General features: G+C 37.8%; 1 protein-coding gene across 1 annotated transcript in view; it reads left to right on the plus strand.

Annotated features, from left to right (window-relative positions):
* The window catches only part of LOC140242987 (intermembrane lipid transfer protein VPS13A-like), a 150,797-nt gene that overhangs the window by 96,151 nt on the left and 27,758 nt on the right, over window positions 1–26,888 (plus strand). The window contains exons 43-58 of the mRNA XM_072322727.1: window positions 657–841; window positions 2,187–2,315; window positions 3,009–3,216; window positions 3,923–4,081; window positions 4,689–4,820; window positions 5,400–5,563; window positions 6,258–6,344; window positions 7,571–7,731; window positions 8,645–8,774; window positions 10,982–11,065; window positions 13,465–13,545; window positions 15,886–16,082; window positions 17,097–17,208; window positions 23,676–23,804; window positions 24,636–24,722; window positions 25,611–25,832. Of these exons, the coding sequence (XP_072178828.1) occupies window positions 657–841; window positions 2,187–2,315; window positions 3,009–3,216; window positions 3,923–4,081; window positions 4,689–4,820; window positions 5,400–5,563; window positions 6,258–6,344; window positions 7,571–7,731; window positions 8,645–8,774; window positions 10,982–11,065; window positions 13,465–13,545; window positions 15,886–16,082; window positions 17,097–17,208; window positions 23,676–23,804; window positions 24,636–24,722; window positions 25,611–25,832 (2,267 nt within the window). The remainder of the gene's footprint in view (window positions 1–656; window positions 842–2,186; window positions 2,316–3,008; window positions 3,217–3,922; window positions 4,082–4,688; window positions 4,821–5,399; window positions 5,564–6,257; window positions 6,345–7,570; window positions 7,732–8,644; window positions 8,775–10,981; window positions 11,066–13,464; window positions 13,546–15,885; window positions 16,083–17,096; window positions 17,209–23,675; window positions 23,805–24,635; window positions 24,723–25,610; window positions 25,833–26,888) is intronic.

The raw sequence follows: 26,888 nt of genomic DNA on the forward strand, positions 1-26,888 counted from the left end.
CTCAATGCTTTATACATGTACATATACATGTACATACACATGTACTGATGTAGCCCATTGTAGTACCACATGTTGTAATGTGTATACTGCAACCTTTTCATTGTTACATTTGGGGATGTTTGGGGATGTTAAAATGTCTGAAGGGAAGCAATTTGGAAGGAAATTTGATGTAATGTATGTTAATCATGTTGGAAGTAATATGTAATACATGTGTGTTTGTGTAGGAGTTCTCAAGGAGTTGGGAATCCCCCTTTCCTCCCATAATTATTAAAAAAAAAAAAAAAAAAAAAAAATCACGGCGAGATTGCGTCCGTATAATAGAGAGATCCAGATAAAGGGAGGCCGGATAAGAGAGGTTCAGCTGTATGCAGTAATCAAGACAGTGATAACATGTTGGCAATTGACTCGTGCACGCATAAATTTCTCTGTTCAGGACTGTACTCCACAATCGTGATTTTATCCACTCGCGAACTTGTCGGGAAGTCCCAATTCGTGAAAATGTAGACTCACTACGTAAATATATGGCGTATACAGTAGTCTTGAATGAAGCATGATCCTTGTAGTAATCCAAATGGTACCAGTACTCAAAACAAGTGCTGACACCCCTCCTCTCTCTCTTCCCTACTCCCCCTCCCCACCCCACCACCACCTTGCAGGAAGCATGAAGAACATGGTGGACTTCGCCCCTCCCCCGGAGCCGTCCACAGTGCCCCGTCAGAAGATCCAGGTCCAGGTCCCGCGCCTGGAGGTCCATCTGGAGCTGGAGGAGAACTTGGACCACGTGGCCCTCCTGAGACTCACCTGTGGGTTCCAGGGCTCCGTCATAGACTGGTCCTACAACGTGAGTATACCTCTTGCGTCAGCCACACTGGTCTATCATGGAACTCAGCGTGTACCCAGTGACCCCCTGTTGGCAGATATCTTGCTGCATTTTGGAGTCCATTTTTTTAGCATACTTTGATATACAGGCATGAACAATGGGATGTTAGAATTCTGATTTTAAACACTCTCATATTTTGTGCTGTGTTGTCAGACGTGTCCTCTCTTTCTTTCTTTTTTTATTTATCTACACTGTATCTATCTATCTATCTATCTATCTATCTATCTATCTATCTATCTATCTATCTATCTATCTATCTATCTACAGTACTGTATCTATCTAATATCTATCTATCTATTTATTTATCTGTCTATCTATCTATCAATCAATCTATCTATTTATTTATCTATCTATCTATCTATCTATCTATCTATCTATCTATTTATTTATCTGTCTATCTATCTATCTATCAATCAATCTATCTATCTATCTATCTATTTATTTATCTAGTATCTATCTATCTATCTATCTATCTATCTAATATCTATCTATCTATCTATCTATCTATTTATCTATCTGTCTATCTATCTATTTATCTATCTATCTATCTATCTATCTATCTATCTATCTATCTGTTTATCTGTCTATCTATTTATCTATCTATCTATCTATCTATCTATCTATCTATCTATCTATCTATCTATTTATCTATCTATCTACAGGTTGTATCTATCTATCTGTCTACATATCTATCTTTTGCTCTTGTTCTTTGCTTTTTTTTCTCTCTCTCTCTCTCTCTCACTCTATCTTGTTTCCCTCTCTCTTTCTCACTCTCTCTTTTTCTCTCTCTCCTCTTCTTTTTTACTTCCTTTGTTATTGGTGTTGTGCATCAGACAAGATCAGATTCCTCTGAGGAATGCACTCAAGTTTAAAATGGAAGACTCCAATGACATACTCTATGGAATGGAATGTTTATTCATGCATTTTAATTTCGAGAATTTTGCAAGAGCCAAGATTTCTGAAATTGAAAATGTGCGTGAAAGTTCTTGTCTACGAACTACACTTTCACTTTTTAAACTCTCTGAGTTCCTCAGACAGCAATGTGTTGGCTTTTTATCTTGCTTCTCCAAGTGAATACTCAAAATTAAAGGCATGATCATGACTATTATCACAGAAAGAGATGGAAATCCAGTGATATACATGCATCTCTGACCGAAAAGCAGTTGCGTATTAAAAAGCTTTAATTATACTGAATTTGAAATGACATGTCACCACCTAGTGAAAACTCTGTGCCTCCAGAAGAACAGCTTCTGAATGTTATCCTATCTGCATTGATGTGTTTTGCTCGCTCTTGTGATGGGGGTAGTTGCGATCAGAGGCAGAGCTGCAGCTGGGTGTGTCCTCCTACAACGAGAAGCTGTCTGTATGGGAGCCAGTCCTGGAACCAGTCATGGAGAAGGAGGGCGACTATCGCCTGTGGGAACTCACAGCCAGGGTGAGTCAAGTCTACTTGTAATGTGTGGTTCTTTGAGTCCCTGTTGCAATCCTTGAGTGATGTTGTCATTGACACCCTGGAAGTGAATGATGGCACTCATCTAACGTGGAAATGTCTGTGTGGGGCTTGGATCCAAGATATGGGTGTTGTACATTTTATAGTTGTGTAGATAGGTGTGGGATGCAATTATAGAAAAGAAAACATGCATTGAAATGCCCTTCTAACCCAGAAACTATATTGTGTTGGGCTGGCTTACATGATGTGGAAGCTGGAAAAGGTAATGTAATACCCATTGTACACAGAAAGGACAGTGTGGGGCTGAGATGCGGGATCTGACACGTACAAGTGTACTGCTGTTTTCAAGAATGGTGTGAAGATGCTGATGTAGGTATGAAATGTGCATTGTAGTTTAGACTCAAATTCCTGGTGATTTTGTCTTTACTGTCATTCTTCATTTTAACATTACTAAATTTCTGTACTGATTATAAAAATAGAGAAACAGAAGAGGCAGTCCATCAGGAAGTATTAAAATCATTTAAAATCATTCTCCCCCCCCCCCCCCCCCAGATGATGGCTTGGTTGAGCACTGTATGTGACCAATGTGCACATCGCTGTATGAATATGGATGTCGTCCCTACTATCAGTATGTCTTATTCTTTATTTGTTTGGTTAAATTATCCCCTTCCTGTGTAGTTAACAAGAGCAGAGAGCCGCCCCATCAAGTGCTTCAGCATGGGGGACAGGAACCCAGAGGGTCCCAGGGACAGCGTGGATGGAGGCATACAGCTGGTCCACAGTCCCGGGTCCTACCCTGTGACAGAGACTGACTCAGACAGTGACACCAACAGCGAGACAGAGCTGGAGTGGGACGGTCACTACAGCAGCAGCTTCCTCAGCAGCGGTAGGCAGGGGATCACATACAATGTGAACCAAGGATGATGATGGTGATGATGGTGATGATGATGATGGTGGCAATGATGATGATAATGATGATGATGATGATGATGATGATGATGATGATGATGATGATGATGATGATGATAATGATTATGATGATAAGGAAAAGGATGTTGATGGTGGTGGTGGTGGTTATGACAGTGATGAGAGTGATGACAGTGATGATAGATGATTAATGATGATAATTATGATGATGATGATGAGGAGGAGGAGGAGGAGAAGTATTGTTTATGATGTATGTCAAAAAATATATCCTCTCATTTTGTTCTTGTACAATTTCCCTCCGCGTTTTTATTCTGATTTACTTTACCTCTGTCTGCTTTCCTTTCAACATTGTTATTTTCCTGTTTTGCAGATAACCATTTCTCCTCAGATCTACAGCACAATTTCTCTGTTTCTCTTTCCTGATTTAGTGTATGTCATACTTTCCTGCTTTCACATGACACAGTTTCATTCTGTGTCTGCTACAGCAATATATTTTCACCTCACAGTTGAGTAATAAACCGTTGCTGCAAAGTTTGTCCAGGAACAAAATGCAAAGCTTTTAAGTATTAGAGTACTCTCGCACCTGCTGACAGGCGCATGCATCTCATTAGTAATGCATCTGTCGTTGAATGCAGCACAATATTCAATCAATCATTCATTGCCAGATATTGCCAGCCCTCAGGACGAGGAGAGGCACCCACCCCAGGAGAGCAAGTCAGAGAACGAGGAGGAGGAAACGGAAGGAGGGTTCTTTGACAGGGTGGAGCACGTCTTCAGGGACATCTTCACCAGCGACTCGGAGGAGGAGGAGGAGGCGGCAGCAGGTAAGGGGGTCCCAAATCATAGGAAAAGGGGGAATGACATCATGTGTACCAGATGGAGCGGGAAGGAATAGTGTGATATTATTAAAACCAGAAATTTCTTGCATGCATGAAACTTTAATAACTTTCTAATTTTTCTCAGGGCATTGCTGCATGAATTGTCGTAAACTTTTGGAAATATAGAATATGAAAATTGAGAAGATAATTTTCGACTGAATTGCTGCAGTGGTACTACAGTAATCAATTTTGCAAACTATATGCATTCAAGTGGATACACCTTGAAAGTGACTTACAAGACACAGAGATTACTTTTTTTCTATTCCTTTGATTTCATCAATCATTCCCAAAAGGTGAATATTCAAGAGCATGATACATGTTTTCACACAGAGTACAAGGCATCAAATTTCATTACTAACACAAAAATATACAGTGTAGATTCTTTATGTAACAGAAAAGTTACATGTAGGTACAAAAATGAAAAGTTTTAATGTGCAGAGTTTTGTGTGTGCAAAATCTATACATTGGCATATACATCTTGTGTGACTATCTCCAAAGCAAGACATCACCACTGATGGTCATACTTCCTTATTCTGTTTTCGTGAACAAAAAGGGCGGACAGAGTGCGATGGAGGAGGTAGGATGGAACTACCACTGGGGAACAGGTTGAATGCTGGTCACTCTGACAGTGGCATATCATCATCAGCCAGGAACTCCTACTCAGCAGGAAGCTCCGAACCAAGAGGTGAGGACACCCCTTCCACTGGCAGTAGGTCAACTGTAGAGGGCAGTATAATAAGATTCAGTATAGTGCGTGGTGCAATGAAAAGAAAAATAGCGCAAATTGTTCTTCTTCAACGTAAATAATTGGATTTTTTAGTAAATTCTAAGTTTCTGACACTGTTTTCTGTACAAAAGTCATGCCTGAATGATAGTAGCTACTGGTCCTTTCAGAGAAAAATAATCATAGATTTGTCGAAATTTACTTCAAAGCAAAACTTGTTTTATTTCTCTTCAACTTTGCTCATTGCATCTCCAGTATAACAAAAATCTATATTCTAAACAATTACATGGATTTGAAATACAGAATGTTTTCCCCAAAGCATGTACTGCAGCATTTGGTAATTTATTGAACAGATCTGTTTGGGCAGGTTTGTGCATTTCAGCTAAAATATGCAAAACTTGGCATGCCGTTGAATGAGTCGATTCTGCGAAGGTGGCACATGAAGAGTTGAATGCACATGCACATTGTAAATCAAGCTGCAATATAAGAAATGAATGTCATTTGACACCAAGTCTTATTTTCCCTATGACCTTTGCCCAGATGACCTTGACAGTGACACGGAGGTTACGGACGTGGAGACGATGGCCAACTACATCATCATCAGTTCGCAGGACAAGCTGCAGTTATCGGTGACCCCGGTGTCGCTGGGTGTGGTTAAGGACCTTGCCGACGCATTCAGCACTGTCCCACAACCCCAGCTGCAGGTGAGGATCAGCCTCCATAAAACACCTAAGCCAGAATTTACAAAGGCAGTTTAAATCTAGTCCTTTGTGAATATTTGTAAATCTCAATTGCGTCAATGCAAGTGACTCATCGAGTATGCCAGCAGATGTCCAAAAATGAGTGCGCGCCAATATATGATTGTGCTAGATACGCCTATTACACGCTTATTTTAATCCATGGATTAGATTTTAGCCTTGGATTTGATTAAAACTACCTAACTTTGTGACTTCAGGCCCCTGCATGCCAAATTTGACTTCTGAAACAAACTTGAATACCGTCACTGACTACTTCATAGTCTTCCACTGATGGTGAATATCAAGATGATAAAGTGTACCAATACCCTGGAAATCAAATTTGTGTACAGCTAGAATACACAAAAAACAGCCGTAATTTACCTGTGATATAGATACGTAGTCAACCATAGACAAGTTGCTCGCCAGTGGAGACACTTTCATTAGTAGTGCAAATGCAAGATGGTCTGATTTGTTAAAACGGCTTGACCGAGAAATGAAGAGGCCTTCTTACGAAGTTATATAATCAATGTGCGATATATAGTTCAGTATTTACAGTGAATTTGCTTTCATAGTATTTAATATTTATAGCACTGTGTAAATGTATAAAAAGTGTTGCAGCTAATTTATTTGTGAGCATTATTTGTTAACGCATCTTTCTCAGATAATGAGGAATGTCCAAGAAGCTCCCACCAAGATCGTGAATACGACTGGGCTGAACGCAAGACTACTTGTGCCAGCAGCCTTCATTGTAAGTAGCCATAAAATCTTCTGCTATAAAGTAATCTACACGTGTATGCAGGGTCGTACAACTGTACCTTCCCTCACTTTGGAGAAGCAGTCAGAGGGTCTTATTCGCATCATCTATTTTTAAGCACTTTCACATTGTACCACACATTTATTGGCATTTCTCAGTTATGATTTGCTCATGGAGAATCACACTATCATTGTTTTGCTTGCGTATGGAAATAGATGGATGGTAGCTGTTAATGTGTAAATTATGCAAGCCTGGAGTTATTCTGTGGTCTGTACAGAGAAAGAATGTACATGGTATTGCATAATTGAAGACCCAAATGAATAGTAGTTGAAACAGAAGGTGGCATATGTGCCTAGCATGGGTTATAAGCTTTTTTTGCATGAACATTAAAGATCGTTTACTGTATACGCTATATATTTCACGAGTCTAAATTTTTGTGAATCGAGACTTCCCGACAATTTCGCAAGGGGTTAAATTCGAGATCGTGGACTCCTGTTCTGAATGGAGAAATGTATACATGTACGTCACATTCATATCGGCATTAGAGTCAATATTTTCATGTGTTTTTAATTTCACAAATAGCAGCTGACTCGCGAAAATTGCGAAAATAAAAACCTTGCGAAATATTTGGTGTATACTGTAAAACATGATATATTCGCGGCATGAAATTTTCACGAATTGGAGCTGACAGCCTTTTTCGTGGCATGAAATTTTCGCGAAGTGCCACTGGCGTTCAATGCATATAGTGTAAACAAGAACTTTCGCGTGCATTTTAAGTTTGCGAATCTTGGCGCTCGCGAAATTCGCGAAATTAAAGTGCACGCGAAAATTCCTCGTTTTACAGTACAGTAGATTGAAGCAGATACCTTTTAAGCACATTGCCTCTACATGGTAGGTAGGACATGACACAATGGGGTAAACCAACTTTATGTAAATGATCAGTTTCTGTGGTAGAATTCCAGACAATGAGTGGAAGGTGGCAAAAAAGAAATTGCTGCTATGTAGGATTTGGAACGCCAGATGAGGAACCCGTTGAGGTAACAAATTGGTTTATTGGCTTGAATTCTTGAAAATGAGGGAATGAAGCCTGTAGAAAAGAGATACGCGTAGTGTATGTATGTACGTATGTGGCCTTGTAGGGTGTGACATGCCTTGCAACAAAAGGGAAAACCATTGAATACCATTTTTTTTTTTTTGTCGCCTGTCTTCTCTATGTCCAGGAAACGGCTGAAGCTGTCGGCCTGAGTCTGGTGCCCATCAACGGTGGAATGGTGGCCCCCAGTCGGGCTGTCCCGCCCCTCCCCCTGGGAGAGAATTCTGAAGCCCGAGGTCGGGACACTCCCGACAGCATGGGCACGGAGGACAGTGACGAGGCTGAAGGGTGAGCAGGCTGTCCTGGGATTATTACTGAAAAACCAGAAACATTCACAGCATGAAACTTTTACTAATTGGAGCCAACAGACTTTTTTACGGCTTGGAACTTTCATGAATTTCTGACCACGAATAGATTACGAGTATACTACTGAGTAAACAAAATATGACAGTATCAGAGAGGATTCATTTTGATTCGTTAGATTTGAAGTGCAGTTGCAATCATATTTGATTTTGTGCTATTTCTACTGTTACAGCAGCAATACAAGGCAACTTGCTTGTACTTGAATGGTGTACAGCATTGTACTTGCATTCAGTGCATTATGTAGACAAAAACTTTCATGTGCATTTTCCATTTGTAAGTCTTGGCTCCTCACAAAATTCACCAAAGTTTTATGTGCACGAAAATTTCTGGTTTGACAGTATGTATAACATTGCAGTTTTAAAAATCCAAACTTTAAAAACTCTCCGCTTACTCTTTGTCCTTTTTGAAAAGAAGTGTCTGCCAATCTGATTTTTATTTTTATTTCGAACTACACTGTATATTTTCAACAGTCAACTGTAAGCGTTTGGTGGCATTGACCTAGAAATGTATGACTCGAATAATTTCCAACCTTGCAGCAATTGCCCTTCATTGATGTAAATACACACTGATTATTCTGTGTTTTGAGTAACAGCCATGATAAAAATTATGGGCATACACACTCAGGTGGGATTCATACCCATGACCTCCTGACTGCTAGACAGATATCGAGCTTCTCTCTGACAGCCATTGAGATGGTTCTAATCCCATATGGATGAAGGCACGGCATATTAAATTCAGATAAATGATTCTTGTGTTGAGTTATTTTCTTGCAACAGAAATACGATGCATATGTCCCTTGAAATATGTATTTGTCTTGCGTTATCTCTTGTATGTCCAGTTTGGATGACCTGGAGGACGTGGTCAAGCCGTCCAAGTACTGCCGGACCAAGTCCCACGTGTCCTGCATGTCCAGCATTGAGACAGAGACTGATTCCCAGGACATCAACCAGAACGGGGTCACCCTAGAGGTCAGATTGGATGGCTGGCTTTTTATTTTCCATATGGTTTTGTGCATGCTTCACCAGAGTTTATACAGCTCTCTAACTCATTCTTACAGTCTAGGTTACAAAGTGCAATTTTTATATAGAATACGAGGCAATATTACAGCACCATTGCAAAGTACAGCTGTAACATAGAATAGGAATCAGTGTATCAACCATCGCTACAAATTATTACCATTTTGTCTTAGATGATATGACTTCTGTTTTTTGTTCCTTTTGTTGCTAACCATCAAGTTGAATTATCAGATTTTCAGGTTTTAAGGTAATGTTTGGTTTATAGAAGAAAAAAAGCTTCGCTGGCTCAGGGCAATTATAAATTAAATAGCTACGTGTGATTTTTTTTTTTTTTATACCCCCGCCAAACGAAGTTTGAAGGGGCTACAAATGTATATAGGAATCAGCGGACGGTCGGGCGGTCGGTCCGTTGCAAATCTTGCGTCGCGAACTACTTCCTCAGTTTTCAACCGATTCCCATAAAACTTGGCACAGATGTGTGCCTTGGGTTGTAGATGTGCAAGACGTATTTTTTGACAGTACCCAAATGTACGTTGCCATGGTAACGGCATATTATGTGCAAAAATGGGTACAAATCTTGCGTCGCGAACTCCTCCCACAGTTTTTGATCAATTTTTATGAAATTACATCCTGTAGGTACAGATGTTCATCTGAATATGTTAATGTGCAAGACACATATTTCCGCAGTGGCAAAAAGTGCGTTGCAATGGTAACGGCATGTTATTGGTAAAATATAGGGCAAAATGCTTCATGGCAAAACTGCTTCATCAGTGTTCTTCCAATTCTCATGGAATTCATATTGAATGTTTGTCTTAGGATATAGGTCAGCATGACACATTTCTTGACAGTGACAAAAAGTATGTTGCCATGGTAACAGCTCACATATTATGAGCCAAAATGATGGAAAATTTTGTGTTGCAAACTACTTCCTCAGTTTTTGCCCAATTTCCATGAAACTTGGTACAGATGTGTGCCTTTGGTTGTAGATGTGCAAGACGCATTTTTCGACAGTACCTGAAAGTACGTTGCCATGGTAACGGCATATTAATGGCAGAAGATCAAGGAAAGATCTTGCGGATTTAACTACTTCCTCAGTTTTTTGACCAAAGCTTATGAAATGTTGTTTGGCGGGGTATATCCAGTCGCTGTAGCGACATTTCTAGTTTTTTTTTGCCTGCTTGTGGTTTTGAATTTGCATCATTAATTCCAAGAAAAGCAGCATACTTCTATTTATTATTTGCCCCTATGAATGTAAATGTGTGGGAGTGGGGAGACTTTGAAAAAGGGCTGCCACTATAATTATGTAGCGTTAATATTACTTTTGCTTTTTCTTTTGCAAAATAATCAACAGATACCATATTAAAGCTGTACTTTAAAGGTGTCATAACTTACGATTTGCGTGTGTTCTGCATAGAGTCAACACCAAAGTACACATGAAATTGCACTGGTTTTATGAATAATCCATCATGTAAGATCATGCCATTCAGTTCTCCCATGATGCAATGCTTTGCCAACCACCACACCCATACAGGTTCAATTTTTTACAGTTGAAGCTTAGATTTTGCTAACTATCAGATTGTAGTATACTCACAGGACTGACAGTGATAACCATTTGAAGATTGCCTTTTTTATGTGTGACTCATGGTTGCTAATTATTTGTATTCCATTTTTAGTGACTGACTTTCCATCTGTAACTTCACACCACGTATCACAATCATTTGCTGCAGTTTCAGAATTATCGAGGATGAACTGCTAATAGTGAATTAACTTTATACGCTTTGCACCATATTCATTTATGCACATCATTCGCTGTATGGATAAAAGAGAAAATAATATCATATATAATTGCATCACATAGCTACTCTATAACCAACATTTTCACTTAAGTATATACATCATAGGTTTGCTTGATGCTATGTATATCTGTGTTGCCTATTTATAAAAATGTTCACACACTCTTTACAAGTGTAATTATCTTGAAACTGTCATAAGGCACACCTCTTTTTTTTTTCAAATTCAGCCTCCTGTCTAGTATGATAATGTCATATTTTATAAATAATTTTGTTCCTTTTATCATTTCATGCATGTATTTTGCAATTGCTCTTTCTCTCTCTCTCTCTGTGTTTCTGTGTGTTTGAAATGATGTGAAATACGTGTAGGTCGACGGCTTTCGCTCTTTGACCAACTTGATCCCGGCTCTTGCGGGGACTTCCCTTTATCCACTCACACCTTCTTCTTCCCAGGCAAGTTTTTTTTAAACAAGAAAACAAACAAAAAAGATACTTAAATGAAAGCATGAAGCATGTAAAAAAAAAAAAAAAAAAAAAAAAAAAACGCAGGAATTTCTCAACTACTCATCTGTACACAAATGTGACCTGCCACATCAGAAGGATCCAAAGTCGCTAATGGTTGAGCCGAGAAAATTGAGTTTGAAATCAAATCATCAAAATCGGTCAAAACCATTGACTTTCGGTTTTTGACATAATTTTGTAGTCTATTGTTTCTTCTATCTGCCAAAATTTCAAAGCTAGATGATCAAAGAAAAGGCAAGTAATTAACGTTTTTCCAGGCCATAATTTTCTGAGTTTAAACAGAGCAGAAATGTGTGCAAAGATTTGGATTTACACCGCAGATAGACTCCGCCCCCAGCAACAAAGGAGTGATCTATTGGTCAGTATGTGGCATCCTGGTTACTGATTGGTCATGCGTAGACCGCTGGTGCTATTGAAATCTTGAATGAACATTGTGGAGGTTGCTACACTGGGAGCATACCTTCTATTGTCATGGGATGAATACCGTCTTACCTCCCCTTGATCACTATTGCGTCAGAAGGAAAACTTTGAAGGTGGTTTTCTCGAAACGCTGATTTCCTAGACCACTCAACTTAATCTCATAAAATCATCGATATCTCCACAACTGAGTATTTATATGAGTCGTGTTATACATGCAATTGAAGTCTAATTAATGTCATTATCAGAAAATCAACCTCCCCGACTTTTGGGTTCTTTTGTTGTAGCGAGTCACAAATAGCGCATAAAGAATGGTGTAAAGTGAAGAATATCTATTAGTAAGGTGAGGCCCACTTTTGGTGGAGTTGATTGTCATTAACCTGCAAGTCTGCAAATGCATACAATCTTTTACAAAAAGTTTCTCTTTGTTTCAACTGCAATGGCCGCAGTCAGTTTTAACAGGTGTGTCCATGGCAACTGCCTTTTATACCATAAAGTGGATATTGTAGTGTTTTAGGCATTAGGGCCCTATTGAAGAAATTTTGTGATTGTTCAGGATTCACCTGTTTGTGTAAATATGGACCGTGTAGAAAAATTTACACGTAGTCTAATTTGCATACTAGATGATTGTGACAGTTGGAGCTGTTTCACAAAATGAAATACATCAATCTCAAAAATTCTGTAAATTTTGTAATATTGTCTGATTAGCATGAAACTCTTACCATTTCAATTATTTGGCTTTGCTCTTCCTTTTGTAGTTTATAACTTGAACACAGAGTGGATTTGTATTCCATGGAATATATTGCATTAAGTACATTGTTCTTCACATCTATGTAGAAGAAACTTGCAGTTACATGTACATTATTTGTAGTAGTGGTCTTTTCATATAATGATGCAAAATCTGTGCATACATGTAGTTAGTGATTAAAAGAATTTCTGCAATTCTGATTTCAACTTTCTGCCATTACATACCAAAAAAGAGCTAAGTTTACCATTTTTCTCTGCATGGAATAGTCTTATGAAACACAAGCTGTTTGTTTTTTTAATGTAAAAAAGTGGAAAGAAAACATTTTATTACTCAAATTTCTACTGCAGCATTCTGTACTTGTATAATGATTTTCATCAAACCCTTGTGTGTATCATGGTATAGTACAACAATTTGAAAAATTCCTTTCAAGGAATAAGTCAGAATTCTGTTGTATGTCAGTGACATGATCAATTATTCATGATTATTGCCACAATATAAAGACATGCTGTTTGACAGTTTTGAATGGTATGATTTCAGAAGTAAAGTTAGAAAGTATATTCTTCCTTCAATTAAAAAAATGCAGACTCAATCATGTATAAAGCATTCATTGTATTTACACAGATTGAGTACTAATAATTTGTTCATTATTCTTACGCACTAACTCTGTGTGTGCAATTATGATATAAAAACTTATGTTTAGACGGCTAATATACTGAACTAATTTCATAAATGACAATAAGTTGAACAAAAAAAAAAAGATAACATGCCAGCTAATCATGTGTGACATAAAGAAAGACATATGTTTAAACAGGTAATGTACTGAACTAATTTCACAAATGAAAGTAAGTTGAAAAAAAAAAAGATGATATGCCAGCTAACCATGTGTGACATAAAGAAAACACTAAATGTAGCTAATAAGATTAATTTTTTGACACTGTGTGTTCAAAATGTAAATAGCTATCAACGATTTTATCACATGCATATATACAATGTAGATGTAGAAAGATGTAGATGTACTCAGGAAAGTTTGAACATATGAGATTTGCTAAACTGCAAATGTATGGGAACTCCTGTCTGTACCTTCATCTATGTGTCATGCATTGCCTCGGAAAAATCTATCCCGACTTGCATGAACACCTTCTGTGATCACTGTTAAAAATTTCAGTCGGACAAGACTTACGGCATCGTGCGGGAGGTTCACATCATCCACGGCAAGGAGAAGGTCAAACTGAGGTCGCCGCTGCAGGTACCCGAAACAGTTCCCCGCCTCGTCCGAGTCATGTGCAGGAGTATCAATTCTGAAAGGAATTTAAAGGGATGGTATTGATTTGGTTGAGACAGGGCTTCAGGTTTCAATCTTTTTGTGAGATGATGAGAAATTTTGTAGGAAATAATAAAAGAGCATACAATTCTATGAGGAATTTAAAGTGTATTTGATGACGATTGGTTTTGAAATGGTTGTGATATCCAAAGACAAAGAGATTCTAATAAAAGGTGGGTCAAAGTGGGACCCACCTTTGAGTAGGATTGCTTTGTTCTACTTTGTTTCTTTTATGTCTCAACCATTTCAAAACCGATTATTTCAGTAGTAGTATCTAATAATCTTTGAAGAAGTTAAAATCTTAATTCCCATCTCAACCAAAACTATACTACCCCTTAGATACGTAATATTTTATTACAGATGAAATCAGTATTGATCAGTCCTTGAAATGTACTTTGTTACGATTGAGTATTGAAGTCCGTCACATCGGTGGTTGCATGTTCATTTTTAACATTGTAATGCTTTCTTAATGTCCACGGGATGTAAATGTGAACAAACAATCAAAGTAAAGGATATTTCAGCACAATGTATCTTTTCAGGGTATTTTTATTTGTCGGCACAAGAATAATTGGCCGCATTGCTAGTTCATTTGAGCATGTTTATTGTATTCACATATTTGTTTAGATAACAGAGATGTGAGGAGCACTGTTTGCATGTCAAAGCTTACCAGCTTTATACCCCAAGCATATTTCATGTGCTCATACTTTAACTTCAAATGTCTTATAAGTCTTTAGACAAGGTAAATAGGAAAGTGCAACAGACTGCATTAGATTGCGTTGCAGTAATTTTGTTAGCTAGGCCACATTCTAGAAATGGTTGCACTGGCAAAACTTCTCAAAGTTTAACTTTGAGGACTCTTTGAAAATTTTACTTGTCCGTTCACACTGCCAGCCAAACCTCATGCAGTTTCAGTTCTCAATATGTTCTGAAAGGTTTGGTCACTGGTGTGCATATACAACAAAGAAGAGAGCATGCACCATCTCACAGCTATTAAATGATTGTTGCGTACACAATGCACGCACATACATTCTATTGAGCACGCTTTGGAGGCACTGCAAATTTAAAGAGGACTGGTCACATGACAAACTATGCAAAGTTTGAGCTGCACGCATTCAGACTGCACAAACTTTGAGAAGATTTGCTGGGGTTCAGGAAATATCCCCTAGTTTGAGTGGTATTAAAGGGAAGGTAAACCCAAAAAGCAATGTGAATTGAGTGAAAGCAGCAACATTAGTAGAACACATTAATGAAAGTTTGAGGAAAATCGGACAATAGATGCAAAAGTTATGAATTTTTAAAGTTTTGGTGTTGAAACGGCTGGATGAGGAGACTACTAGAGGATATGACGTATGAGTGGACAACAATACAAAGAAAATATAAAGGAAATTCAACAAAAATTCACTTTTCTAGAATTATGAAAGAGCAATGGACCAACCTCTTTCAGAAAGCAGGGGGAATAATTGCTACCCCTAACATATGTCAATATCAAGTTGATGGAATTTGTAATGTTCATGAAAAATGGATTTTTGTAGAATTTTCTTTATATTTTCTTGGTATTGTTGTCCACTCATACATCATAACCTCTAGTAGTCTCCTCGTCCAGCGGTTCCAACACCAAAACTTTAAAAATTCATAACTTTTGCATCGATTGTCCGATTTTCTTCAAACTTTCACTGATGTGTTCTACTAATGTTGCTGCTTTCACTCAATCCACATTGCTCTTGGGGTTTATCTTCCCTTTAAGTTTCACAAGAAGCCTTCAGGAAGTTTGCAGTCATGTCGGCAAAACTTTAATAAGAACCTCACAGCTCAACTTCACAGCATAACTTCAAGAAGTTTTGCCAGTGTGACCATGCCTTCTGTGCACTATAAAGTAAAAAGAGAAAGCAAGACATGTAAAAAATTTGAACTTAAGATTGTGATACATGCCATTGAACTTGAAAGCTACAATATGACAATATGACTAGCAAGGTGATGCCACAAAGAGTCTCAAAGTTAGAGAATATACTAAGCAGAGGGGTGGTTGAGCTCTGAATTTTCTTCAATTTGTCTCCCGCTAGCAAATGAAATTTGTAAGGTCTCAACTGTTGATCTATAAGTTTGCAAATTGAAGAAAAATTCACGCCTCTAGTCTCAAAGTTGTCTAGCAGTGCATAGCTATCTAGAGTGATGCTTGAGATGTGCTTTGTGTATTGTTTACCATACACTGTTTGTGTTGCTTGCCACACAATGCATATGTATGTGTTGCTTCCATGGTTGTTGCAGGTCAGCAACCACTGCCCGGTGGCCCTGCAGTTGTTCTACAAGAAGCTGGACCTTCAGACCCTCCACGGGGCCATCATCCCAGGCCTGGACGAGGAGGAGTTCACCAGCCTGGGCGTGGTCCAGCCCGACGACGTCATGGACATCCCCGTCATTGTTGCCTACCACGCCGGCATCTACGCCTGCCCCGTGGACCAGGGGTAAGTTATACACGAGTATGCAAAGATGTCAGGCACACATGACCTTTGCTCACCACCATTTTTTTTTTTTTTCAAGTATGTACCTCCTGTTTGTATCTTTTGAAAAAAAAAAAAAAGCTGAATTTTTATGTGTGTGTATTATACTGTTCCATTTGTTTGTGAGTGTTTTTACTGTTCCATTTGTTGTATTTTTAAGGATGCTCTTGTAACAATCCATGTTTATTGACAGGTCCATGTAGATTATGCATAAGGGAAGCATGGAGATAGTTTAAGAGGAATAACTTTAACTGTCTTTGTGTAATGTAATGGAATTATCTGTGATCGTGTCAGTCATGATGAGACGTATCTACTGCCAGAAAGGTAAAATGCGTTAAAATTATATGTGTACCTGTTTGACATGTGGTGATTTGTTTTGTGGCAGTGGTCCATTTATCTTTTAATTTCCATAAAGCAAACTTTTGTAACCATCATTGTGTAGTTGCATGTTTGTGATATATTACCTGTAAATGCTGAAAGCTGTTGCCACTGTATTTCAGTATTATGATTTTTCAGTTATTATTAATTATCATTTCTTCATGCAGAAATTCTTATGAGCAAATTTTCAGATGTTGGAATCTTTATGAATATCTTAATTTCTGTTGCTCAATGCTCAGTTATGTCAACTGCGGTGTATACACCATATCATAGAAAGTTGTCAAGTGCTGGTGTTAATCTGAACTCAATGACTAGCAGCATGTCAGTAAAAGCTACGAATATCAGTTACTCCTTGTACTGTACCTAAGTGATGCAGTCTTTGGACATTGTTGCCTTTGTTTGGAAGAAATGTCCTTCAGCACCCTCAAAAACAGCATGGGACTATTTTTTTAACCTTTTCATGCTCATTAATTTTCGGGTGCGAATACCCTCTACAATCTTCTCAAGGCATCCGTATCACGTGTCATGCCCACTATGCAATGCCTGCATGCCCACTTCACACCAATAAAGTGATCTCAGACTTCACCCCGTCATACACAGGTATGGAGTCAGTGAGAAACCCATCCTGTGGAGGGACCTCCAGGAGCCGGCCGAGATGTCCTATCTCTGTCCGCCCACAAAGAAGGGCGCCCTCCCGCCTTTCTACATCAAGGTACTGACTTTGTACCCAACACTACCGCAAACTCTTTTTCATTAGGTGATCCGAGTATCCTCTCGGATCACCTTCTGTATCTGTACGGATTCTTTGTTGGTTCTTCTTCTTCTTCTTCTTTATTTCTGGACAAAATTTGTGTAGAGGTTAGCTCAGAAAGTCCTCTTCCTATCAATTTCAAAATTATACCATATATGTATCATGTCCCAAAGACGACATATCTAATGTATAATAGTGATCAGTCGACCGTGACGTCACTGTGACGTCATTATATGAAAACACATTCTCAATCATATCTCACTAATGGAATAGAGTTTTTCAATGAAATTTACGTCACATATATTTCAAGTTATGCGCATTCTACTCATATTCTCAAAATTCATATTTTCTCTTAAAACGTGCGCGTACGCGCGCGTTGAAATATTTGTATCCTCAAATCGAGCTCAAATTTTTTTGCACACGTTTCAGACCATTTGGAGCATTTTTTGAAAAATTGAAAAAATCGGACGGACGCGTACGCGCGCGCACATATACGCACGCACAGCTCATATGCAATGAAAATTTCCCGTTTTTTCACTTTGATCGGATGTCTGAAATGTCAAGGAATATTTCTACCAAGTTTCAAGTCAATCCCACTCAAAATGACGTCATACGGGCCCGTCAAAGTTGAAATTCCGCGCGCGCGTCAATGGCGATATACAGTACAACAATGCCAAAAAACCGCCAATTTTAAATCCGATTTTACTCGTCAGGATGGACGGTGACCCCCCATTTTCTTTACATATTCTGAAAGCTGATGAGTTGTACATGTCATTTCATGGGTTGGCAATGCTGGAAAAATGATGAAAAGATATCAAATTTCTTAATAAATCAAAACAAGTAAATTTTCAAAATGACGTCATCAAATTTCAAGTTTACTCGAGCGTATCTCACTTATCCTTAGTCAATTTTCACCCAGATTTCAGTATGCTGTAGCTTATTTAATACTCTATCAGTTATGTAATAACACAATTTTGATTGAATGACAGCATGACCTCATAAAAATGAATTGAAAGTAACCTTGTCGAATTTGACCAGTTTACGTGTTATCTCTATGGGAGTGCAGTTTTTCTGGAAATGAAAATTGACATGACTGTCTTTTTCGAGCACTAGCTCACTTATGCTTCGGTGAATTTCTCCCAGATTTTAATATGTTGTAGCTGAGACTTTGGGCTATCGTTAATGTGCATTTTGTTTTTTCATACGATGTCGGGATCACGTCAATAAACGTGGTTGAAATTAAAGCTTATATTCGTTGTATTGAAATATTTCTTTCTTTCTGCAACTTTCTTTGCAATAACTCAAGAAAAATATACCCTATCAACACCATATTTTGTACATGCTTAGTTCATGTCACGTTCATTATTTCATAAAAAAACAACTACTTGATCACGTTAAAAAACTTGGTTGAAATTAAAGCTTATCTTCGATGTATTGAGATTTTCTTTCTTTCTGCAACTTTCTTTGCAATAACTCAAGAAAAACAGCCCCTATCATCCCCATGTTTTGGACATGTTTAGTTCATGTCACGTACATTATTTCATAAAACAACTACTTGATCAGATGCCATCTTGGTTATGTAAAGTAGGGTCAAAGGTCATAAATGTTTCATCCTGTATCTTGGTGAATACATCTCCTATCTTTCCCATATTTTGCACACGTAAAGACCATGTGACAAGGATCATATCACAAAATAACCACTTTTTGCTCAGATGACATCTTGTCTTTGCAAAGTGGGGTCAAAGGTCATATGTACTTCTTTCTTTATCGTCATTATGACGTGTTATCTCTATGGGAGGGATTTTTTCTAGATGTGAAAATTGACATGATTGTCTTTATCGAGCACTAGCTCACTCACCCTTCGATGAATTTCTCCCAGATTTTAATATGTTGTAGCTGAGACTTTGCGCTATCGTAATGTGTCCTCCGTTTTTTCGTACGACGTCAAAAGCACGTCGAAAAACTCGGCTTAAGTAATCAAAGCTTAGCTTCATTAGGTGATCCGAGTATCCTCTCGGATCACCTTCTGTATCTGTACGGATTCTTTGTTGGTTCTTCTTCTTCTTCTTCTTTATTTCTGGACAAAATTTGTGTAGAGGTTAGCTCAGAAAGTCCTCTTCCTATCAATTTCAAAATTATACCATATATGTATCATGTCCCAAAGACGACATATCTAATGTATAATAGTGATCAGTCGACCGTGACGTCACTGTGACGTCATTATATGAAAACACATTCTCAATCATATCTCACTAATGGAATAGAGTTTTTCAATGAAATTTACGTCACATATATTTCAAGTTATGCGCATTCTACTCATATTCTCAAAATTCATATTTTCTCTTAAAACGTGCGCGTACGCGCGCGTTGAAATATTTGTATCCTCAAATCGAGCTCAAATTTTTTTGCACACGTTTCAGACCATTTGGAGCATTTTTTGAAAAATTGAAAAAATCGGACGGACGCGTACGCGCGCGCACATATACGCACGCACAGCTCATATGCAATGAAAATTTCCCGTTTTTTCACTTTGATCGGATGTCTGAAATGTCAAGGAATATTTCTACCAAGTTTCAAGTCAATCCCACTCAAAATGACGTCATACGGGCCCGTCAAAGTTGAAATTCCGCGCGCGCGTCAATGGCGATATACAGTACAACAATGCCAAAAAACCGCCAATTTTAAATCCGATTTTACTCGTCAGGATGGACGGTGACCCCCCATTTTCTTTACATATTCTGAAAGCTGATGAGTTGTACATGTCATTTCATGGGTTGGCAATGCTGGAAAAATGATGAAAAGATATCAAATTTCTTAATAAATCAAAACAAGTAAATTTTCAAAATGACGTCATCAAATTTCAAGTTTACTCGAGCGTATCTCACTTATCCTTAGTCAATTTTCACCCAGATTTCAGTATGCTGTAGCTTATTTAATACTCTATCAGTTTTAATCATTCCAAAATTTCGCTGGAGGAAGTCTTCACCTCGTAAAAATAGATTGAATGTAACCTTGTCAAATTTGATCCATTTGCGAGTTATCTCTATAGGAGTGCAGTTTTTCTTGAAATGAAAATCAACATGACTGTCTTTATCGAGCACTATCTAACTTATCCTACGGTGAATTTCTCCCAGATTTTAATGTGTTAGCTGAGACTTTGCGCTATCGGTAATGTGTCCTCCGTTTTTTTTTTTTTCATACGACGTCGAAATCACGTCGAAAAACTTTGCTTAAATTAAAGCTTAGCTTCGATGTATTTTCATATTTCTTTCTTTTTGCACATTTCTTTGCAATAACACATGAAAGACATTCCCTAGTACCCCCATATTTTGAACATGTTTAGTTCATGTGACGTACATTATTTTATAAGGTCACAACTACTTGATCGAACACCATCTTGGGTAGGTAAATTAGGGTCAAAGGTCATAAATTTATCATCCTGTATCTTGGTGAATACATGTCCTATCTTTCCAATATTTCGCACACACAAAGACCACGGTACCAAGATCATTTCACAAAATATCCAGTTTTTTCTTAGATGCCATTTTAGCTGTGCAAAGTGGGGTCAATGGTCAAATATACTTCATTATGTATCTTCGTTATAGTGTATACCGACTTTGGTACCAAAGATGGCAGACCTGACTCTCTTTTCTGAATGAGAATCCAAATATCACATGGTCAATGTCCATAACCACAGATGAAACCTTTACGGTCATGCCTATTGGGATCAGGACTCAAATCATTGATTTTTCGAAAAGAGTACTAGCTCACTTACCCTTCGGTGAATTTCTCCCAGATTTTAATATGTTGTAGCTGAGACTTTGCGCTATCGTACGTGTCCCCTTTGTTTTTCATACGGTGTCGGGATCACGTCCGAAAACGTGGTTAAAATTAAAGGTTATCTTCGATGTATTTTCATATTTTTTTCTTTCTCCAATTTTCTTTGCAATAACTCAAGAAGAATAGCCCCTATCACCCCCATATTTTGCACATGTTTAGTTCATGGTACGTACATTATTTCATAAAATAACAACTACTTGATCAGACACCGTCTTGACATGTAAATAAGGGTCAAAGATCATAAATGTTTCATCCTGTATTTTAGTCAATACATGTCCTATCTCTTCCCTATGTTGCACACGCAAAGACCACGTCACATCGATCATTTCACAAAGTAATCACTTTTTGTTCAGATGCCATCTTGGCTGTGCAAAGTGGGCTCAATGATCAAATATACTTCATTCTGTATCCTCGTTATAGTGTGAACGGAATTTGGTACCAAAGGTGGCAGACCTGACTCTCTTTTCTAAATGAGAATTAAAACATCACACGGTCAATGTCATTAAACACAGATGAAACCTGTGTGGTCATGCCTATTGCGATCAGGACTCGAATCATCGACTAAAAAAAAATCGGATCACCTAATTTGTCAGTGTTGACAAATTCCAAGTCTAGTTTGTTTTGCTTTTGTCTATTTGTACTTTTCTGCACAATAATTCTTTCTGTATCAGATACTATTAGCGTGTTTGTTCATTGTTAGAAGTTTGTGTTCACTTGAAACAAAGAAACATTTCTACATATTCTAAAACCCGAGTGTGTTTTCACTTGTTATGAAAAAAAAAAAAAAAAAAAATCAGTGTGAACAATTAAAAAAATAGATGCACATCTATGCATTAAAATAAGAAGGTTGGGCAGGGTGTTATACAATGTACTTGTACATATGCAGATAATTATACGAGCATTGTTTAACCCTATTCTAACTGGGCTATTTGAGACCAAGTTTTTACTGGGGGGGGGGGGGTCAATTTGACCCCCCCTTCAGATCTCGGCCGCCGATCGCCGCAAAATTTTGCCTGAACATAGAGCCAGATGTCAACTACAAGATTACATGGTCATACAATAGAAAAATTTTGATTTCATATTTTTTAATAAATTAATTATGCAAATTAATGCATGAAATCATATTTTCACCTATAACTCCATCAAAAAGACTGAAGGATTATTACATTTTTGTGTCAGAGTTCCTCAAGACACATCAAACAATTTTCTAGTAAAAAAATAGCGCAATCAAAATCATTTTCTTTTGTTTTTTATTGTTTTGTTAATTTCTTATCTATTTTATTGTTTTTTCAATCTTTTGTTTTCTATTGTTTTTTGCCAAAATTTGTTGGAGGCACTTTTTTGAGCTTATCTACATTAGAATTGATGTATTTCAATGCTTAAAAGTTGAAATAATCTAATTTATATCAATTAAACAAAAAAACACAGTTTGCACACGAAATCATGAATTCGAGCGTTTTTCGGGTTGACATGCATATGCAAAATTTTGCCTGAACATAGAGCCGGATGTCAACTACAAGATTACATGGTCATACAATAGAAAAATTTTGATTTCATATTTTTTAATAAATTAATTATGCAAATTAATGCATGAAATCATATTTTCACCTATAACTCCATCAAAAAGACTGAAGGATTATTACATTTTTGTGTCAGAGTTCCTCAAGACACATCAAACAATTTTCTAATAAAAAAATAGCGCAATCAAAATCATTTTCTTTTGTTTTTTATTGTTTTGTTAATTTCTTATCTATTTTATTGTTTTTTCAATCTTTTGTTTTCTATTTTTTTTTGCCAAAATTTGTTGGAGGCACTTTTTCAAGCTTATCTACATTAGAATTGATTTATTTCAATGGTTAAAAGTTGAAATAATCTAATTTATATCAATTAAACAAAAAAACACAGTTTGCACACGAAATCATGAATTCGATCGTTTTTCGGGTTGACATGCATATGCAAAACATTGCATAACTTCAGAACGGTGTACCCGGACGTCGCAAATTTGGTCTCAAAATATGCGGGAGACTCGAATGAAAAAAGTCATGAAACAACGCGGCAAAATCTTTGCGCGTTGCGGAATCATGGCGCGAAACGTCGAGGGGGGGGTCAGTTTGACCCCCCAGTTAGAATAGGGTTAACAAAAAAACAAACAAAACAAAACAAAAAAAAAACTCGTGTTCACTGTTACGAGAATGCCAGATACATTGACACACACACACACACACACACAAATACTCTGTCAATCACATTTAAAAAAAAAAAAAAAAAAGTTCACACACAGAAATACATTTAGTCACAGACATTAGCAAGTTATTTTTGGGATATGACTTGAGTAAATTATACCAAATTAAATAGTACACAGTAATTTGAGATTTTAACTGGTATTAGCTACAGTGTATGACATTACTGAGTAGTGAAGTACAGTGTACATTGACTGAATGTTAACCCTTTCCTTGCCAAGAACATTAAACAGTATGTGCAAGGCTATGGGGCTTTCTGTGCTAGTCAGCACTCAAAGTACACAAAGGGTTAAAGTGTTAATATTTCATACTCTTCCCCCTCGTGACACTGCAAATTGATGATAAAAGGTGAAGAGGAGGGAACAGAAGATTCCAAGGCCCCAAGGACTGGAGGACGCCCCCTGCTTCACTCTGGACATCTACCCTCCCGTCACCCTCCACAACTACCTGCCTTATGATCTCGTCTACACCCTGGAGGTAGGAAAGCTGAACCATTAAAGATTTGTCCCGAGTATGCTTAGGCAGTCGTCCATGGGAATTGTGTTAGATGACAAAATCAATTCATCCTCCACAGGTTAAATAGGACATGCTTGAATCCATATGTTTGTTACTATGTTCAGTATCTAGCCATTATCGATTCCAATGGCCCTGTCATACTTCATTCATTGGCTGTATATTATGCAACTTGTTTGTCGCCAAAGTTTGACGATCTCTTGTCTTCATTCTTTGAGGGGAACTTGCAGTCGTTAATGATTAGTTCTGAGTGAATTTCTTGTGTTCAGTTCCTCAGAGACGATTGTGAATATCAAATCCCACCATCCATTTCAGAATCCATTCACTGACAAATAATTTGTCTGTCAGGAAAGTCTCACATTCCCATCAGCACCCTTGAGATGCACTTGAACCAGAGACAATTGACTTTGTGTGAATTTTGTACCTGTTCATAAGTGTGCATTTATTTCAATGTGAACACTACATTGTATAAAAGTCTTTCATTGGCGGATCCAGAGAGGGCGCACCTGGCACGCGCCCTCCCTTTATTTTTTGGTCAAACAAAAGAAATAAAAACAAAAACAAAAAATAGGTTGAGGGGTGCGTTGCACCTCCCTTAAATTTTGTAAAGGCGCCTCCAGTTTATGGAATTCCTGGATCCATCCCTGTCTTGTACCAAACAAAGACTACGTGTATATCTGCACTTGTGATGCAGGTAACTCTGAAGTAGAAGCTTTACATTTGAGCTGCAAACTATGCAGCATTATATCAGCTATGAATACTGAAAGTGTGATGATGCGCTTTGACCCCATACAGGAAACGGGGCTCAAGTTTCTATTGCAAGGAGACAAGATGGCTATCTACTCCACAGACCTGTCAGAACCTCAGAGTATGAAGATCCAGGTATGTACAAAAGTGTATGATAAATCAGGGAATGGCAAAGAGAAATGTTTCTATTATCATGCAATAATATCTACATGTATAAATTCATCATGAAGTCTTATATGCATTGGAGAGCCAAGTCATACCATTGTATTTGAAATCTGCTGTTAGTATAATACCAGCAAAGCCTAAATGCTATGTTCTGGCCAGGGTAAAGCTATTGAAAAGTTATGTTACAACTCTATCAGTTTTACATACTAGGTTACCTTTTATACATGTACATATCCTGAATGCTGGATTCTTATTCTAGAAAAACAGGTCATTTTTGTGTCATATCTTTTATGACTTTTGAAAGGTTTCCAGTAGTATTTTCCTGCAAGTTAAATGTTACAATACTATCATGCACTTTAATGATGGGACCTGTGATGATAAACATTGAAGTCATTAGATTATCAGTGACAAAACATATCAAAGGAGGATTGTTGTTGTTGGGGTTTTTTTAACAGAAATATTACGCTTCCAAAATGTGCATGACATTTTTGCTATACTAAGGTTATACAACTACTAACATAATCTCTTTATATCACAGAATGAAAGGCCAAAAAGTTCTGAGAATTACAATAATTTGTGTTAATATATCAAACTGAATACTTATGTGATCGATATGGTAAGCCAAATTTTATGCAAAAGGCTTAAAAGAGAACATAAGGTTCATTTCTACTACTAGCTCATCATGATCTAATATCCTGTACAAATGTTGGTGCATATGTACATGATATGAACAGATGTATGCTTAGAGCAAATTTAGCACCTTCTGCATGTAAGTTTGTAAATTTAGTCCTCTTTAATATGATCTTGTCAAATATCATGTTGTGATGTTAATATGCATGTGTGTATCCATGGCTGCAGGTCAAGCAGTATCTCTCTGCAAACTGGGAGGGGCATCTCCCGGTCTCCAGGGAGATGAAGACGACCGAGTCCATTGTCATGGCGACCAAGCAGGTCCACTCGGACCAGCGCAAGTACCTGACCCTGTGGGCCCACAGCTCCAGCGCGGGGGGTTCTTGGGACATCTTCCTCTACTCCCCGTACTGGTTTGTCAACAAGTCTGAGCTGCCCGTGGAGATCAGAGTGAGTACAGGGGAATCCGGGGCTCTCAATTCTTTATCTAGTATAATCTTTTAACCCGTTGAGGACGGTTTGATTTTGCTACAACACGCATTTCCCATAGACACCTGCCCGAGTATACTCGGGACTCGTCCTCAACGGGTTAATGGTCAAATTACATTGATGCGTTTCCTCAAGGCAGTTTTTTTTTTTTTTTCTACCCTAAAAGTTGGTGTAGACACCAATTTTACATCTGTGATCTTGCAAGGAAGGAACTAGATGACTATAGAAAATGTCTACATAGAATTTGACGTACAATTTTTAGGTGATCCGAGTATCCTCTTGGATCACCTTCTGTATTTGTACGGATTCTTTGTTGGTTCTTCTTCTTATTTCTGGACAAAAGTTGTGTATCTACTTACTCAAAAAGTTCTCAGAGTATCAATTTCAAACTCATACCATATATGTATCATGTCCCAAAGACGACAAATTTTATGTATCACTTTGATCAGTCGACCGTGACGTCACTATGACGTCATTATATGAAAACACATTTTCATTCATATCTCATTAATGGAATGGAATTTTTCAATGAAATTTACGTCACATACATTTCAAGTTATGCGCATTTTACTCATATTCTCAAAATTCATATTTTCTCTTCAAACGTGCGCGTACGCGCGCGTTAAAATATTTGTATGCTCAAATCGAGCTCAAATTTTTTTGCACACGTTTCAGACCATTTGAAGCATTTTTTGAAAAATTGAAAAAATTGGACGGACGCGTACGCGCGCGCACATATACGCACGTACAGCTCATACGCAATAGAAATTCCCCGTTTTTTCACACTTATCGGATGCGTAAAATGTCAAGGAATATTTCTACCAAGTTTCAAGTAGATCCGACTCAATATGACGTCATACGGGCCCGTCAAAGTTGAAATTCCGCGCGCGCGTCAATGGCGATATACAGTGCAACAATGCAAAAAAACCGCCAATTTTGAATCCGATTTTACTCGTCAGGATGGACGGTGACCCCCCATTTTCTTTACATATTCTGAAAGCTGATGAGTTGTACATG

Source organism: Diadema setosum, chromosome 19, assembly GCF_964275005.1.
Source record: "Diadema setosum chromosome 19, eeDiaSeto1, whole genome shotgun sequence".
Classification (NCBI taxonomy): Eukaryota; Metazoa; Echinodermata; class Echinoidea; order Diadematoida; family Diadematidae; genus Diadema; species Diadema setosum.